This window comes from Oncorhynchus gorbuscha, linkage group LG24 (assembly GCF_021184085.1).
Source record: "Oncorhynchus gorbuscha isolate QuinsamMale2020 ecotype Even-year linkage group LG24, OgorEven_v1.0, whole genome shotgun sequence".
In the NCBI taxonomy this organism is placed as follows: domain Eukaryota; kingdom Metazoa; phylum Chordata; class Actinopteri; order Salmoniformes; family Salmonidae; genus Oncorhynchus; species Oncorhynchus gorbuscha.
The window spans coordinates 52,848,728-52,867,132 of NC_060196.1; the positions used below are offsets into that span (position 1 = coordinate 52,848,728).

The following is an 18,405-nucleotide window of genomic DNA, read 5'->3' on the forward strand; positions in this document are numbered from 1 at the left end:
AGCCATGACACCATTTTCTGGAATTTTCCAAGCTGTTTAAAGGTAGTCAACTTAGTGTATGTAAACTTCTGACCCACTGGAATTGTGTACAGTGAATTATAAGTCAAATAATCTGACTGTAAACAATTGTTGGGAAAATGACTTGTGTCATGCACAAAGTAGATGTCCTAACTGACTTGCCAAAACTATAGGTTGTTAACAAGAAATTTGTGGAGTTGTTGAAAAACGAGTTTTAATGACTCCAACCTAAGTGTATGTAAACTTCCGACTTCAACTGTAGGGACTTAAGGTGACATTTGGGACTCAGCCAGAGAGCGGAAGGTTTTCTAGCTGGAATTATGTAGATTCCACTCACACAGGCTGCAAAGGTTAAGTAGACACAGATGATACCTTACTGGTAAAGCACGCTAGAGCTAGACTGTGGAATTAAGCAGTGACATACGGGACTCCAGAACAGCAGACTGCAGGGCACACGCACACAAGAGCGCAGAAACATCTCATCCTCTCAACCTACCAAACCTTCGAAACATTTCATATTCAGAAATATACTCAGAATAGAAACCCTACCACAGAATCAAAAATATGACGCCACATGAATTTTAATGTTGCTATTACGCGTTCAATTATACAATGCATTCCTTGCCAAATGGGAGGAAGAAAAGTGCTATTCAAAAACACAATGGCGGTACTTACAGTAAATGTCACAGCTGTATGTCATGTTAATGCAGGACTGACTGGTAAATAGATTTAACATTGGCAACAAATGGAGGCGATATATTCTCCTGGGCAGAGAAGAGGCTCATGGGGAAATCTGCATTTTGATTGGTGGGAGGTCTTTGGCTGGCTGTGGCTCTGAGGTTTAGAAATATTTTCAGACCCATTAATCCTCACAGGAGGTGGAAAAAAACACAACCACTTATTTGTCTATAAATATGAGAAATACGTTGAAATATCGTGTCGCATGGAAAATGGATGCTGCACACTAAAGGTTGAAATCATAGATGCCTTGAGTGCATTCCTAGAAAGCAGGAAACAGTGCTGAAACCTTTTCTGACAAGTCTGATTCTGTAGTTGATGAAGCGTGTGCAAAAGTGGTACTCTAACATTAGCTGCCTTTACACATGCAGCCCAATTCTGATATTTGGCAAAACAGCTGATCCGATTGGTCAAAATACCAATTAGTGGAAAAAGATTGGAATTGGGATGCCTGTGTAAATATAGCCATTGAGACCGAAAGTGTGTGTGTGCGTGTATGTGTGTTGATGGAATGAAAGGACTGTTAGAATGATCATGGGACACTAACAGTTTTTGGACCTCAGGCCATAGTGTGTTTTGAAGGAGGTGGTCCTCTGGCGGTGGCTCTGTGGACACACACACACACACACAAAATTACAAAGAAAGTCCATTTCAAAATAATTACATAACTACTGTATTTAACGTAGTCAACATTCACCCTAATGGGAACCATATTCCAATTGACTAAAATGAAGATTGTATCTATGTGGAGATTGTATCTACGTCAATGGCATTTATGATTTTCTTGTGAAACAAACCCTAATGTTAAGCAGAGAGGGAGAGAGGGGAGGTAGAGAGGGGAGGGAGAGAGGGGAGGGAGAGAGAGAGGGAGAGAGAGAGGGACAAGAGGGAGAGAATTAAAGAAGAGACACACTGGAGACACGAAACAGAATGAACAGAATTGACCGCCTCAAGACAATGTTCTCTCTCGGATTCTTCACAGCGCTCATCGTTAGCATTTAGCTCCAATACCTAACCCTCAGTTTGCTATTTCTGAAAAGCCATTTTGTAACAACAACTCTTTATCTCCCAATTTTCAACGGCTGTTAGCTTTGAGGGGTGCTGCGAAATGAGAATCAAATGTACCCCTTCTCTCATTCTCCACCCATGCCAAGACAACTTCACTATCTACTCCTGCAGACAGAGTGTATCCCAAATGGCACCATATTCCCTATGGGCCTTGGTCAAAGTAGTGCACTATGTAAGGAATAGGGTGCCATTTGGGACGCGAACACTTACACAACCCTTACTCTCCTTCATTACACATGACATGTAAGCCTCGTTCCCTCTCGTTGTTATTTGTCCCAGGCTTCCTGTTTCTCCCAAATGGTTCCTTCCCTTAATCCTCTATAGTAGTTAATCAGAGACATGGCATTACTCTGTTAACTCATTATTGTGTAAACTCATTATTGTGTAAACTCATTATTCCGTCCACCTCATTTCCCTCTCCCCGTAGAACTGTACATGCAGACACACATAGCCCTGTAGCCTAGTCATCGATATTATAACTTCGCTCTGCGCACACACACAAGAGTCATTAATATCCTACCTCTGTAATCCTATAAGACGTCATTGTAATGATGATCTCAAGACTATAATGAGATTTTTACAATCACAATGAATGACAACACGTGACAGTGTTTGACTAGAGGCAAGGCACCCAAAGCTCCCCATCCCTTGATTCTCTTTCATTGTGGATTTATTCCTCCTGTTATTTTTTTCTATTATTTTCCTTATTTTTTTCTCTCTGCATTGTTGGGAAGGGTCCGTAAATAAGCACTTCACTGTTAGTCTACACCTGTTGTTTACAAATCATGTGACAAATACAATTAGATCTGTCTCTCATCTTCCTCTCGCTAACCCTCCCTCCCTCTTTACACTCTCGCTCTCTCCCCCAGCCCCCCAGTCTCGCTCTCCCCCCGTCTCGCTCTCCATCTCTTTCTCACTCCCACTCCCCTCGCCCTCATCCCACCACCCTTCTCTTCCTGCGCTGCTTCTCATCCTTATTTAGTAATTACATGTCTCCAGGTGCTCCGATTCATCCGCTCTTCTAAAATGCAGGCATGGAGAACAGAGCATAGCAGAGCAGAACAGTGCAGAGTAGAAAAGAGCAGAACAGAGCAGAGCATTACAGAAAAGAGCTGAACAGAGCAGAGCAGAACAGAGCATTAAAGAACAGAGCAGAACAGAACATTAAATAACAGAGCAGAACAGAGCATTAAAGAACAGAGCAGAAGAGCAGAACAGAGCAGAAGAGCAGAGCAGAGCAGAACATTAAAGAACAGAGCAGAACAGAGCATTAAAGAACAGAGCAGAGCAGAACATTAAAGAACAGAGCAGAACAGAGCATTAAAGAACAGAGCAGAAGAGCAGAACAGAGCAGAAGAGCAGAACAGAGCAGACCATTAAAGAAGAGCAGAACAGAGCAGAGCATTAAAGAAGAGCAGAACAGAGCAGAGCATTAAAGAAGAGCAGAACAGAGCAGAGCATTAAAGAAGAGCAGAACAGAGCAGAGCATTAAAGAAGAGCAGAACAGAGCAGAGCATTAAAGAAGAGCAGAACAGAGCAGAGCATTAAAGAAGAGCAGAATAGAGCAGAGCATTAAAGAAGAGCAGAACAGAGCAGAGCATTAAAGAACAGCGGAGTCAATCACCACCTTCCGGAGACACCTGAAACCCCACCTCTTTAAGGAATACCTAGGATAGGATAAGTAATCCTTCTCACCCCCCCCCCTTTAAGATTTAGATGCACTATTGTAAAGTGACTGTTCCACTGGATGTCATAAGGTGAATGCACCAATTTGTAAGTCGCTCTGGATAAGAGCGTCTGCTAAATGACTTAAATGTAAATGTAAATGTAGAACAGACAGAGCAGAGCATTAAAGAACAGAGCAGAGCATTAAAGAACAGAGCAGAATAGAGCAGAGCATTAAAGAACAGAGCAGAATAGAGCAGAGCATTAAAAAACAGAGCAGAATAGAGCAGAGCATTAAAGAACAGAGCAGAATAGAGCAGAGCATTAAAGAACAGAGCAGAATAGAGCAGAGCATTAAAGAACAGAAGAATAGAGCAGAGCATTAAAGAACAGAGCAGAATAGAGCAGAGCATTAAAGAACAGAGCAGAATAGAGCAGAACATTAAAGAACAGAGCAGAACAAAATAGAACAGAGGCATCTAATAAATAGTCAGTCACGAAGGCTGGATATCATTGTCCCTTAAAGGAATAAACAGAAATATGGAGAGAGTGAAGGAGAGATGGGCTGCACCGACTGAGGCCGTGTAGAAAGGAAGTTTATCCCATCCCAATAAAAAACAGTATTAAGGGTTATGTAGGTATTATGTATTGTGGGAGCCATGCCTCAGACAGATGCGGCTGTTAAATGGGTCTAATATTGTAATAGGGATGTTAAGTTTTCAGTATACAATACCATCAAGGGTGAGCGGGTGGAAGTAGGACTCTTGGTATCGGTCAGAAACACTGTTGAACCCGGTTCCCTCCTCTTCATTGGTGTTGGGAGTAAGATCACCTGTCAATCAAAAGAAGAAACTATCAAAATCAGCCAGATGTAACGAGACATTGACGCTTATGTGCAGATAGACCAAGTTTAGGATGGACTTGGAGCCGTACCTTGAAACACAGCCTTGTTGGAGAGACCTAGGGCAGGGGTACTGGCCCCTTCTGGTTGATCTACAGTGTCCTGGGAAAGAGAAACAGACATACCCACACACACACAGGGGAGAGGGGTCAAAGGGGAATTTCAAAGTTCTAGGCTCTTTCCCAGTTAATTTCACCTCGAGTCCTCACATCCTTTTCCCTTGCCTACTTCTCAAAACGCATTGGAGAAGAAGGCCCGAGGGGAGGGATCTTCTCCAATATGGTTGATGGGGAGGCATAGACATAGGATGCGAGGAATCATGGAAGGACGAATTGAGATTGAGGCCAACAGTAGCCATTGGGGGTGATGTAGGAAGCAATTGCCGTTGATTTGACACACTGCTCAAACAATAACAAAACAGAATGTTGGTACTTCGACCAACATCAAAGCAGGATTTAGGAACTACTACTCACACTGGAGGCCAGCAGTTTCGCCAGAGACGTGCCAGAGATGTTTGCAAAGTTCTCCACAAAGTTGCGGGGGGCGCGGAACACCCGGAGGACCTTCTCGTCGGCCCCGGAGACGTACTGGAAGCGGCCCACCATGGCCAGACACTGCATGTCATAGCCGTGGATCTGGGGGCGAGAGATCTCGTGCCAGGTAGGCTGTAGTTAAGACACAGGGGACAGAGGGGAAGACATCTTATTCCAAAATCATGGGCATTAATATGGAGTTGGTTCCCCCTTCGCTGCTATAACAGCCTCCACTCTTCTTGGAACATTGTTGCGGGTACTAGCTTCCATTCAGTCACAAGTGTATAAGTGGGGTTGGGCGATTAGTCCTGGCTTGTAGTCGGCGTTCCAATTAATCCCAAAGGTGTTCGATGGGGTTGAGATCAGGGCTCTGTGGAGGCCAGTCAAGTTCTTCCACACTGAACTCGACAAACCATTTCTGTATGGACCTCACTTTGTGAACGGGGACATTGTCATGGTGACACAGGAAAGAGCTTTTCCCAAACTGTTGCCGCAAAGTACATTGTCAATGTAATGTACGTTGTCTAGATATAGTCAAATATCATCTGTGTATAATGAGATGAAGTGATCAAAAGATTTGAGAGAAATTTGTGTTATTTCCTTCGATTGACGAATGAACTGGGCCAGAGCTTCCATGGATAATAATAATAGCAGAGGTGAAATTGGATCGCCTTGTCTGCTGCTTCTAGTGATTCTGAACAGAGCAGAGCAGATATTGTCTGTTATAACTATGGCTGATGGATTGTCATGTAGGGATGGCTGAGGGATTGTCATATTAATGAAATTGGAGCCGATTCCCATACGTTCCAAGACAGACCAGAAATATGACCATTCTAATCTATCAAAAGCTTTTTCTGCACGTAGAGATAATATAGCCCAAGGAGCTGTTGTTTCTGATGAAGCATCTGAGGCATGGGTTTTATAACCATTACCCAATGAGGTCCGGAGCCTACTGGTTTTCTGTTCTACCTAATAATTAACCCACCTGGTGTTCCAGGTCTAAATCAGTCCCCGATTAGAGCGGAACAATTAAAAAGAAAGCTGTGTAACTGGCTTCGAGGTCCAGAGTTGAGTTTGATGGATCTAAGGTATGTAATAGCCAACTGAGGTTATCCAAGGATAAATGCTTTTTAACAAACCCACTTTGGTCCGTGTGGATCAATTTGGGTAAGTCTCGAGAAATGACAACAACATTGTATATTATTATTTTCCACGTATACATCAAAGATTGTGGAGATAGTGAGAACACTGGGTAGCATCTTTACTTTTTTAATTATTTTTTATTATAAAAGCGAAATTAGTGATGTGTTCAAAGTTCTCCCAACTGTAACGCTTGTGAACAGCTGTAGTAATCATTTCAAGCAATAGCGGGCTCCCAGCAAGGTGGCTTCCTCTGTTGAGAGAATATTTTAGAAAGGCCTGAGTGTGGCTTAGTGTGGATATACAATCAGAGGTGTACAGTTCTTTATAGAAGTGGGAGAATCTTTGGTGGATTCATTTGGATTCTGATAGTAATTCCCCTGTTTCAGATTCAATAGTTGCTATATCAGCTAATTGATCATAACTGTGTAGCTTTTTGGCAAGTAAACGACTGGGATGATTAACATGGAAGTAATGGTTGAGTGTTACTCGAAGGGGGGGGGGGGATACTGAAGAGTTCATGAGGTAAAATTTTAGTTTGAGATCTCATGCCAGGTGGGCTGTGGGGAGGAAAGAAGGGAAGAAATAGTGGAGGGTATGTCGGAGGAGATCTCCTATGGCTGCAGCCCAAATAACGCTCTATTCCCTATAGTAGTAGTGTACTATATAATCATTACTGGGGATGTGGTGCCATTTGGGATGCTGCCTATAGCTTTCGTGTGTCTTGTTTGTTATTTTCATTTAATACACCTGAATGTATCCCTGGTGTACGATGTGACGTTGCGATGAGTTCAGAGCAGGGGTTAGGAAATATGATGGTAACATTTAATACACCTGAATGTATCCCTGGTGTACGATGTGACGTTGCGATGAGTTCAGAGCAGGGGTTAGGAAATATGATGGTAACATTTAATACACCTGAATGTATCCCTGGTGTACGATGTGACGTTGCTATGAGTTCAGAGCAGGGGTTAGGAAATATGATGGTAACATTTAATACACCTGAATGTATCCCTGGTGTACGATGTGACGTTGCTATGAGTTCAGAGCAGGGGTTAGGAAATATGATGGTAACATTTAATACACCTGAATGTATCCCTGGTGTACGATGTGACGTTGCGATGAGTTCAGAGCAGGGGTTAGGAAATATGATGGTAACATTTAATACACCTGAATGTATCCCTGGTGTACGATGTGACGTTGCGATGAGTTCAGAGCAGGGGTTAGGAAATATGATGGTAACATTTAATACACCTGAATGTATCCCTGGTGTACGATGTGACGTTGCTATGAGTTCAGAGCAGGGGTTAGGAAATATGATGGTAACATTTAATACACCTGAATGTATCCCTGGTGTACGATGTGACGTTGCTATGAGTTCAGAGCAGGGGTTAGGAAATATGATGGTAACATTTAATACACCTGAATGTATCCCTGGTGTACGATGTGACGTTGCTATGAGTTCAGAGCAGGGGTTAGGAAATATGATGGTAACATTTAATACACCTGAATGTATCCCTGGTGTACGATGTGACGTTGCTATGAGTTCAGAGCAGGGGTTAGGAAATATGATGGTAACATTTAATACACCTGAATGTATCCCTGGTGTACGATGTGACGTTGCGATGAGTTCAGAGCAGGGGTTAGGAAATATGATGGTAACATTTAATACACCTGAATGTATCCCTGGTGTACGATGTGACGTTGCTATGAGTTCAGAGCAGGGGTTAGGAAATATGATGGTAACATTTAATACACCTGAATGTATCCCTGGTGTACGATGTGACGTTGCTATGAGTTCAGAGCAGGGGTTAGGAAATATGATGGTAACATTTAATACACCTGAATGTATCCCTGGTGTACGATGTGACGTTGCTATGAGTTCAGAGCAGGGGTTAGGAAATATGATGGTAACATTTAATACACCTGAATGTATCCCTGGTGTACGATGTGACGTTGCTATGAGTTCAGAGCAGGGGTTAGGAAATATGATGGTAACATTTAATACACCTGAATGTATCCCTGGTGTACGATGTGATGTTGCGATGAGTTCAGAGCAGGGGTTAGGAAATATGATGGTAACATTTAATACACCTGAATGTATCCCTGGTGTACGATGTGATGTTGCGATGAGTTCAGAGCAGGGGTTAGGAAATATGATGGTAACATTTAATACATATGCATAACTTTGAGAGAAGGATTCATTTCAGAGTAAAAGGGTTTATGTGATCCTTTGAAATGGATTCCCACAATAGGTATTCTGGGAATCATTCTAAAAACGCACTATTCTCTTCAAAAAATTACCTCAGAAAGAAATAAGCAATTTGAAGAGTGTGGTTAAGTGCATGAATATGAGACATAGAGAAACACATTTGCCACTATTAACAAGGCTTTCCTGACAGACAGACACATTACAGTGTAAACCTAAACAACAGATTGTTGACTCCTTCGTCTTCCATTAGAAAATGAAGGAATAGTCAAATTAATTCATCTTCACAAACTGTTAAAATGCTACTGTAAATGTCAAATGAAACACAATAGAACACTGTCTTACTAAAAAAAAATGCAAAACCGGTAGATGATATTTGGTCATTACAAAGCGGAAAAACACTGAGCAAAAAATATACTTTTGAGTTTTAGGGCCACCGTATGGAGCCAGACGTTTGGGTAAAGACCATAGTAAAGAGGCGGCAGGGATCCTAGTGGTTAGAGCGTTGGGCCAGTAACCAAAAGGTTGCTGCATTAAATCCCCGAGCTGACAAGGTAAAAATCTGTTGTTCTACCCCTGAAGAACTCACTGTTCCCCGGTAGGCCTTCATTGAAAATAAGATTTTGTTCTTAACTGACTGGCCTAGTTAAATAAAGGTTAAATAAAAATACATTTAAAAAATGTAGTACTGCATACAAAAGTATATTTTCTCTAGAATTGCATTATGGTTTCATTATTGGAGCTCTTTGGGGGCATCAACATGATGTCTATGTGGTATTTAGGTGTCTTCAGTGCATACTTGAGTCTTCCTATAGGAGTGTATAGGTTACATCAGGGACAGATACACTCCAACCCTAATCTAGCACACCTGATTTTAATAATTAGCTGGTTGCTAAGGTGAATTAGGAGCAAAAACCTACAGGAGGGTAGCTCTGCAGGAAGAGGATTGGAGAGCCCTAGGTTACATGTACCTGTGTTTGGTCCATCCTCTTCCAGGGTGTTAATAGCCTGGTGGTCTGGTCTGACCCCACACTAAGGATGAATTCCCCCTCAGGGTCCCAGCTCAGGTCCTGAACTGCGTTGAAGTGACCAGATATCACCACCCCTGGTCTCCACTCTCCCTGGGACATAACAAACAGATACAGAGAGTCAGTGACCAGATATCACCACCCCTGGTCTCCACTCTCCCTGGGACATAACAAACAGACGGATACAGAGAGTCAGTGACCAGATATCACCACCCCTGGTCTCCACTCTCCCTGGGACATAACAAACAGACAGATACAGAGAGTCAGTGACCAGATATCACCACCCCTGGTCTCCACTCTCCCTGGGACATAACAAACAGACGGATACAGAGAGTCAGTGACCAGATATCACCACCCCTGGTCTCCACTCTCCCTGGGACATAACAAACAGACAGATACAGAGAGTCAGTGACCAGATATCACCACCCCTGGTCTCCACTCTCCCTGGGACATAACAAACAGACAGATACAGAGAGTCAGTGACCAGATATCACCACCCCTGGTCTCCACTCTCCCTGGGACATAACAAACAGACAGATACAGAGAGTCAGTGACCAGATATCACCACCCCTGGTCTCCACTCTCCCTGGGACATAACAAACAGACAGATACAGAGAGTCAGTGACCAGATATCACCACCCCTGGTCTCCACTCTCCCTGGGAGATAACAAACAGACAGATACAGAGAGTCAGTGACCAGATATCACCACCCCTGGTCTCCACTCTCCCTGGGACATAACAAACAGACAGATACAGAGAGTCAGTGACCAGATATCACCACCCCTGGTCTCCACTCTCCCTGGGAGATAACAAACAGACAGATACAGAGAGTCAGTGACCAGATATCACCACCCCTGGTCTCCACTCTCCCTGGGAGATAACAAACAGACAGATACAGAGAGTCAGTGACCAGATATCACCACCCCTGGTCTCCACTCTCCCTGGGACGTTACAAACAGACAGATACAGAGAGTCAGTGACCAGATATCACCACCCCTGGTCTCCACTCTCCCTGGGACATAACAAACAGACAGATACAGAGAGTCAGTGACCAGATATCACCACCCCTGGTCTCCACTCTCCCTGGGACATAACAAACAGACGGATACAGAGAGTCAGTGACCAGATATCACCACCCCTGGTCTCCACTCTCCCTGGGACATAACAAACAGACAGATACAGAGAGTCAGTGACCAGATATCACCACCCCTGGTCTCCACTCTCCCTGGGAGATAACAAACAGACGGATACAGAGAGTCAGTGACCAGATATCACCACCCCTGGTCTCCACTCTCCCTGGGACATAACAAACAGACAGATACAGAGAGTCAGTGACCAGATATCACCACCCCTGGTCTCCACTCTCCCTGGGACATAACAAACAGACAGATACAGAGAGTCAGTGACCAGATATCACCACCCCTGGTCTCCACTCTCCCTGGGAGATAACAAACAGACGGATACAGAGAGTCAGTGACCAGATATCACCACCCCTGGTCTCCACTCTCCCTGGGACATAACAAACAGACAGATACAGAGAGTCAGTGACCAGATATCACCACCCCTGGTCTCCATTCTCCCTGGGAGATAACAAACAGACGGATACAGAGAGTCAGTGACCAGATATCACCACCCCTGGTCTCCACTCTCCCTGGGACATAACAAACAGACAGATACAGAGAGTCAGTGACCAGATATCACCACCCCTGGTCTCCACTCTCCCTGGGACATAACAAACAGACAGATACAGAGAGTCAGTGACCAGATATCACCACCCCTGGTCTCCACTCTCCCTGGGAGATAACAAACAGACGGATACAGAGAGTCAGTGACCAGATATCACCACCCCTGGTCTCCACTCTCCCTGGGACATAACAAACAGACAGATACAGAGAGTCAGTGACCAGATATCACCACCCCTGGTCTCCATTCTCCCTGGGAGATAACAAACAGACGGATACAGAGAGTCAGTGACCAGATATCACCACCCCTGGTCTCCACTCTCCCTGGGACATAACAAACAGACAGATACAGAGAGTCAGTGACCAGATATCACCACCCCTGGTCTCCACTCTCCCTGGGAGATAACAAACAGACGGATACAGAGAGTCAGTGACCACAGGTATCTGCCAAAATAAAGGAAACATCAACATAAAGCATTTTAATAGGGTGTTGGGCCACCACGAGCCACCAGAACAGATTCAATACGCATTGGCATAGATTCTACAAGTGTCTGGACCTCTATTGGAGGGATGTGACACCATTCTTCCACAAGAAATGACATAATTTGGTGTTTTGTTGATGTTGGTGGAAAACGCCGTCTCGGGCACTACTTCAGTCTCTCCTATAAGTGTTGAATTGGGTGACAGACACACACCCTTTATACCCCCGAGCTCCTTTGAGACCCCTTTTTCAAAGTCACTGAGATCTCTTCCAGTCATGGTAGACAAAATAATGACCCTAAGCATGATGGGATGTTAATTGCTTTATTAATTCAGACAGAAACAGATTGAGTCAGTGACCAGATACCACCACCACTGGTCTCCCCTCTCCCTGGGACACCACACACACAGACATGCCTTTTCACACTGCTGAGCCAGGTAACTGGGAATCAGACCCGATACCTTCTCCACACTATCCTGGCGACCCCAACCACACCGTGTTGACTCAGATGTGTTTCTTTCATGTTGAACCAGGCCAGAACAGATCAGCTCAGTTAAACTCAGATCAGTGTGAAACAACAAAGGTATAACAGAGTAGTCAGCCACTCAGTCAGTTCTGGTTCCCACGGTAACAGAGTAGTCAGCCACTCAGAGTCAGGTCTGATTCCCAGTCATACACTCCAGCAGTCTGGGTCTTCAGTCAGTTTAATTACACTTAGCACAGTCTCTCTCGCTCCCTCCCTCGCTAATTTGGGATAAACCCACTACTGTGCAGATTAATCATTAGTCTATCTTCACAAGCAGGAGGCTATGTGAAGTGTCATTGGCACTGCACTGCTGTACTGTCCCATAATTCTCACCTCTTTGTCGTGGTTCTGGTGACAGAGATGTAGAATAATAAAATAGAATAGAAGTCTCACCTCTTTGCCGTGGCTCTGGGTCCACAGATGCAGCGCTCCGTGGAAGGCATGGGCCAGGATCATGGATCCGTCTGGACTCATCTGACAACCATAGAAACCCAGTGTGTTTCCCCCCACCTCCCCTACACGCACCTGGAGAGAGCGAGAGCGAGAGAGAGGGAGGGGAGCGAGAGAGGGAGGGGACCAGCGGAGGTTAAATGACATTAGGACCACCTGGGGTTAAATGACATTAGGACCAGCGGAGGTTAAATGACATTAGCACCACCTGGGGTTAAATGACATTAGGACCAGCGGAGGTTAAATGACATTAGGACCACCTGGGGTTAAATGACATTAGGACCACCTGGGGTTAAATGACATTAGGACCAGCGGAGGTTAAATGACATTAGGACCAGCGGAGGTTAAATGACATTAGGACCAGCGGAGGTTAAATGACATTAGGACCAGCGGAGGTTAAATGACATTAGGACCAGCGGAGGTTAAATGACATTAGGACCAGGGGAGGTTAAATGACATTAGGACCAGCGGAGGTTAAATGACATTAGGACCAGTGGTGTAGTAGAGGTTAAACAAACGTAAACCTCATTTACGCCCATTTTCTGGGAAAAATGCATTGAAAGTATAGGGAGCGTTACTTTATCCACCTCGACCCTTGATCAGCGTTTACACACCTATTTTTTCTACAACTACATCACCAATTATGACATTAAAAAGCGAGACGATGAAGCAAGAGAGCGAGAGAGAGAGAGAGAGAGAGAGAGAGAGAGAGAGAGAGAGAGAGAGAGAGAGAGAGAGAGAAGAAAGAGGATGAAGCAAGAGAGAGAGAGAGAGAAAGAAAGAGAGAGGCGATGAAGCACGAGAGAGAGAGAGAGAGAGAAAGAGAGAGGATGAGGCGCGAGAGAGAGAGAGGGATGAGAGAGAGAGAGAGAGAGAGAAATAGAGAGAGAGAAATAGAGAGAGAGAGAGAGAGGGAGAGAGAGAGCAAGACAATGAAGCAAGAGAGAGAGAGAGAGAGAGAGAGAGAGAGAGAGAGAGAGGGAGAGAGAGAGCAAGACAATGAAGCAAGAGAGAGAGAGAGAGAGAGAGAGAGAGAGAGAGAGAGAGAGAGAGAGAGAGAGAGAGAGAGAGAGAGAGAGAGAGAGAGAGAAGAGAGCAAGACAATGAAGCAAGAGAGAGAGAGAGAGAGAGAGAGGGGATGAAGCACGAGAGAGAGAGAGAGAGAGGGGATGAGGCGCGAGAGAGAGAGGATGAGGCGCGAGAGAGAGAAAGAGAGAGAGAGGATGACTTGTGTGCCTTCACAGCAGCAAGATTTGTGACCTGTTGCCACAAGAAAAGGGCAACCAGTGAAGAACAAACACCATTGGAAATACAACCCATCTTTTTACATTTACATTTAATTAATTTAGCAGACGCTCTTATCCAGAGCGACTTACAAATTGGTGCATTCACCTCATTTTCCCTTTTGTATTTGAACTATTTGCACATCGTTACAACACATAGTGACATTGTTAATGTCTTGATTATTTTGAAATTTCTGTGAGTGTAAAGTTTACTGTTAATTTTTATTGTTTATTTCACTTTTGTATATTACCTACTTAACATAGGTTTCCATACCAATAAAGACCCTTGAATTGAGTGAGTGAGAAGGGGCTAAAGAGAGAAGGAAGGGATAAAGAGAGAGAGTAGTAGTAGTGGTATTAGTAGTAGAAGCAGTAGTAGTAGTAGTAGCAGCAGCAGTAGGTATACTCTTAGTCCTATTCAAGTTGGATTTTGGGTTGAAATTTGAATAACATTCACCAAACATTAGGCCTACACATTTCTTCTCCTTGTAGCATAATGATACATGTAACCTGGGGGCCTTAGCAGCAGCTTGGCAGGGAGGTTTTTAGTGCCAACTTCATTATTCTCCCTCCTAGAGGCCCAGCCATCAATGACCTTCAAAGACAAATTTCTGTTGATCCTAAGGCTGCGATAAAGCGGAACTAACGACTGCTATAAATCTGTCCGCTTTCACTTGAGTGGCACCAATCTACCCCAGCCATTCAGGGGATAGACAACGAGGAGGAGAGACCCATCTCCCCCAGCCATTCAGGTGATAAATGACCAGGAGAGATCCATCTCCCCCAGCCATTCAGGGGATAGATGCCCAGGAGAGACCCATCTCCCCCAGCCATTCAGGGGATAGATGACCAGGAGAGAGCCATCTCCCCAGCCATTCAGGGGATAGATGACCAGGAGAGAGCCATCTCCCCAGCCATTCAGGGGATAGATGACCAGGAGAGAGCCATCTCCCCAGCCATTCAGGGGATAGATGACCAGGAGAGAGCCATCTCCCCAGCCATTCAGGGGATAGATGACCAGGAGAGAGCCATCTCCCCAGCCATTCAGGGGATAGATGACCAGGAGAGAGCCATCTCCCCAGCCATTCAGGGGATAGATGACCAGGAGAGAGCCATCTCCCCAGCCATTCAGGGGATAGACGACCAGGAGAGAGCCATCTCCCCCAGCCATTCAGGGGATAGACGACCAGGAGAGATCCATCTCCCCCAGCCATTCAGGGGATAGACGACCAGGAGAGAGCCATCTCCCCCAGCCATTCAGGGGATAGACGACCAGGAGAGAGCCATCTCCTCCAGCCATTCAGGGGATAGACGACCAGGAGAGATCCATCTCCCCCAGCCATTCAGGGGATAGATGACCAGGAGAGAGCCATCTCCCCCAGCCATTCAGGGGATAGATGACCAGGAGAGAGCCATCTCCCCCAGCCATTCAGGGGATAGATGACCAGGAGAGAGCCATCTCCTCCCCCAGCCATTCAGGGGATAGACGACCAGGAGAGATCCATCTCCCCAGATTCCAGGGAGAGATCCATCTCCCCAGCCATTCAGGGGATAGATGACCAGGAGAGAGCCATCTCCCCAGCCATTCAGGGGATAGACGACCAGGAGAGATCCATCTCCCCAGCCATTCAGGGGATAGACGACCAGGAGAGATCCATCTCCCCCAGCCATTCAGGGGATAGATGACCAGGAGAGATCCATCTCCCCAGCCATTCAGGGGATAGATGACCAGGAGAGAGCCATCTCCCCAGCCATTCAGGGGATAGATGACCAGGAGAGAGCCATCTCCCCAGCCATTCAGGGGATAGATGACCAGGAGAGAGCCATCTCCCCAGCCATTCAGGGGATGACCAGATGACCATTCAGGAGAGATCCATCCATCTCCCAGCCATTCAGGGGATTGATGACCAGGAGAGATCCATCTCCCCAGCCATTCAGGGGATAGATGACCAGGAGAGAGCCATCTCCCCAGCCATTCAGGGGATAGATGACCAGGAGAGATCCATCTCCCCAGCCATTCAGGGGATAGATGACCAGGAGAGATCCATCTCCCCCAGCCATTCAGGGGATAGATGACCAGGAGAGATCCATCTCCCCCAGCCATTCAGGGGATAGATGACCAGGAGAGATCCATCTCCCCCAGCCATTCAGGGGATAGATGACCAGGAGAGATCCATCTCCCCAGCCATTCAGGGGATAGATGACCAGGAGAGATCCATCTCCCCCAGCCATTCAGGGGATAGATGACCAGGAGAGATCCATCTCCCCCAGCCATTCAGGGGATAGATGACCAGGAGAGATCCATCTCCCCCAGCCATTCAGGGGATAGACGACCAGGAGAGAGCCATCTCCCCAGCCATTCAGGGGATAGATGACCAGGAGAGATCCATCTCCCCCAGCCATTCAGGGGATAGAAGACGAGGAGATCCGAGGGAGGACAGAGCGATGCAACATTAACCCGATTGATTTTTTTTACACACACAACAGCCCCGCCGTGAATCATGCAAAATTCACAGAGGCACAACAAAAACGACATCAGTCTTGTTAGGCAGGGAAAACCATATGGATGCGAGGTGCGACGCGGGGTCTTATCGCTGGCCAGCGGATAGAGGGGGAGGAACAGAACAAGAACTGCAGAGAAGAGGGGGAGGCATATTTCATTCAAGAGAAAGGAGGGAGAGGGACTGAATGATGTTCTGGAAACCAATGAGAAGGCCATACGGTACAGTAAAGGGACACAGACAGACAGACACGCGAACACAGACAGACACGCGAACACAGACAGACACGCGAACCCAGACAGACACGCGAACCCAGACAGACACGCGAACCCAGACAGACACGCGAACACAGACATACAAACACGGACACAAATGCACGAAACACACCAATCCAGACACAGACACGCGAACCCAGACAGACACGCGAACCCAGACAGACACGCGAGCCCAGACAGACACGCGAGCCCAGACAGACACGCGAGCCCAGACAGACACGCGAGCCCAGACAGACACGCGAACCCAGACAGACACGCGAACCCAGACAGACACGCGAACCCAGACAGACACGCGAACCCAGACAGACACGCGAACCCAGACAGACACGCGAGCCCAGACAGACACGCGAGCCCAGACAGACACGCGAGCCCAGACAGACACGCGAGCCCAGACAGACACGCATAGACACAGACACACAAACACAGACACATCTGAGGGAGGGAGGGATGCTCTGGTCTATTGGTCTCCCCGGTCCCTAATTACCAGTATGACTCGTTAGTACTTGGTGATTAACGCTATCCCACTGCTTGCCCCGGCCCTCCGCTAAATTTCACCAATTACTCTAATCATCATGGAGGGGTAAGGTGTTAATTAAGACGTAGCCCAGGTTGGTCATGTACTGCCTGGCTAAGCTCAGTGGGCCTTTAAGTCCATAGCAAAACGTTTCATAACGGAAAATTAAAACAAGCGTTTCTTATTAGACAAGTTCTGGTTGTTCCTCCCCCATTTTACTTCCCTTTTAAAACATTTTCTCCTCACTGAACATGAGACTGATCTACAATAAATAAAAATATAAAACGCAACATGCAAAATTTCAACAATTTTACTGAGTTAGTTAATATAATGAAATCAGTCAATTGAAAAAAATTCATTAGGCCCTAATCTATGGATTTCACATGACTGGACAGGAGCGCAGCCATGGATGGGCCTTGGAGGGCATAGGACCACCCACTGGGGAGCCAGGCCCACCCACTGGGGAGCCAGGCCCACCCACTTGGGAGCCATGCCCACCCACTGGAGAGCCAGGCCCACCCACTGGAGAGCCAGGCCCACCCACTTGGGAGCCAGGCCCACCCACTTGGGAGCCAGGCCCACCCACTTGGGAGCCAGGCCCACCCACTTGGGAGCCAGGCCCACCCACTTGGGAGCCAGGCCCACCCACTTGGGAGCCTACGGTTATGGACATACTGCCAAATTATCTTAAACGGCTTATGGACGAGAAACGAACATTCAATTCTATGGCAACAGCTCTGGTGGACATTCCTGCAGTCAGTATACCAATTGCACGCTGCCTGTGACAAAACTGCACATTTTAGAGAGGCCTTTTATTGTCCCCATCACAAGGTGCACCTGTGTAATGATCATGCTGTTTAATCAGCTTCTTGATATGCCACACCAGTCAGGTGGATGGATTATCTTGGCAAAGGAGAAATGCTCACTAACAGGGAGGTAAACAAATTTGTGCACAAAACTTGAGAAAAATAAGCTTTCTGTGCGCATGGAAGAATTCTGGGATCTTTATTTTCAGCACATGAAACATGGGACCAACATTTTAAATGTTGCGTTTATATTTTGGTTCAGAATAGAAAGGGATATGCATCCTTCTGGTGCAGACAGGACATGTGAAAGGCCTTAGCAATGTCATCTATCCCAATTGTGAATGTGTCATTGATAACAGTGACAAAACTCTTCCCACTGTGTGCTTCCATTAACCTGTACTTTGCCCAGCACTTTTTAAGTGTGGGGTTTTTGAGATTAATAATACTCTTTTGTCAAAGGATATTACAATGTGAATTACATCTATTGAGCTTTCCATTGGATGTGAGCACAGTGGGGATGAAGAAATCTGCAATTAGATGTCAATCATTGACGTGTACAATAACAGACGTTGGCTTCCTTTGTAAGG

The 18,405-nt window shown here is 45.9% G+C and overlaps 1 protein-coding gene across 1 annotated transcript in view; it reads right to left on the reverse strand.

The window, feature by feature from the left end:
- elp2 (elongator acetyltransferase complex subunit 2) overlaps positions 1 to 18,405 on the reverse strand; it is a 50,620-nt gene that overhangs the window by 13,363 nt on the left and 18,852 nt on the right. Inside the window, exons 11-16 of the mRNA XM_046326733.1 lie at positions 12,383 to 12,514; positions 9,244 to 9,393; positions 4,864 to 5,055; positions 4,423 to 4,492; positions 4,223 to 4,321; positions 1,304 to 1,361 (exon numbers count right to left, since the gene is read on the reverse strand). Of these exons, the coding sequence (XP_046182689.1) occupies positions 1,304 to 1,361; positions 4,223 to 4,321; positions 4,423 to 4,492; positions 4,864 to 5,055; positions 9,244 to 9,393; positions 12,383 to 12,514 (701 nt within the window). The remainder of the gene's footprint in view (positions 1 to 1,303; positions 1,362 to 4,222; positions 4,322 to 4,422; positions 4,493 to 4,863; positions 5,056 to 9,243; positions 9,394 to 12,382; positions 12,515 to 18,405) is intronic.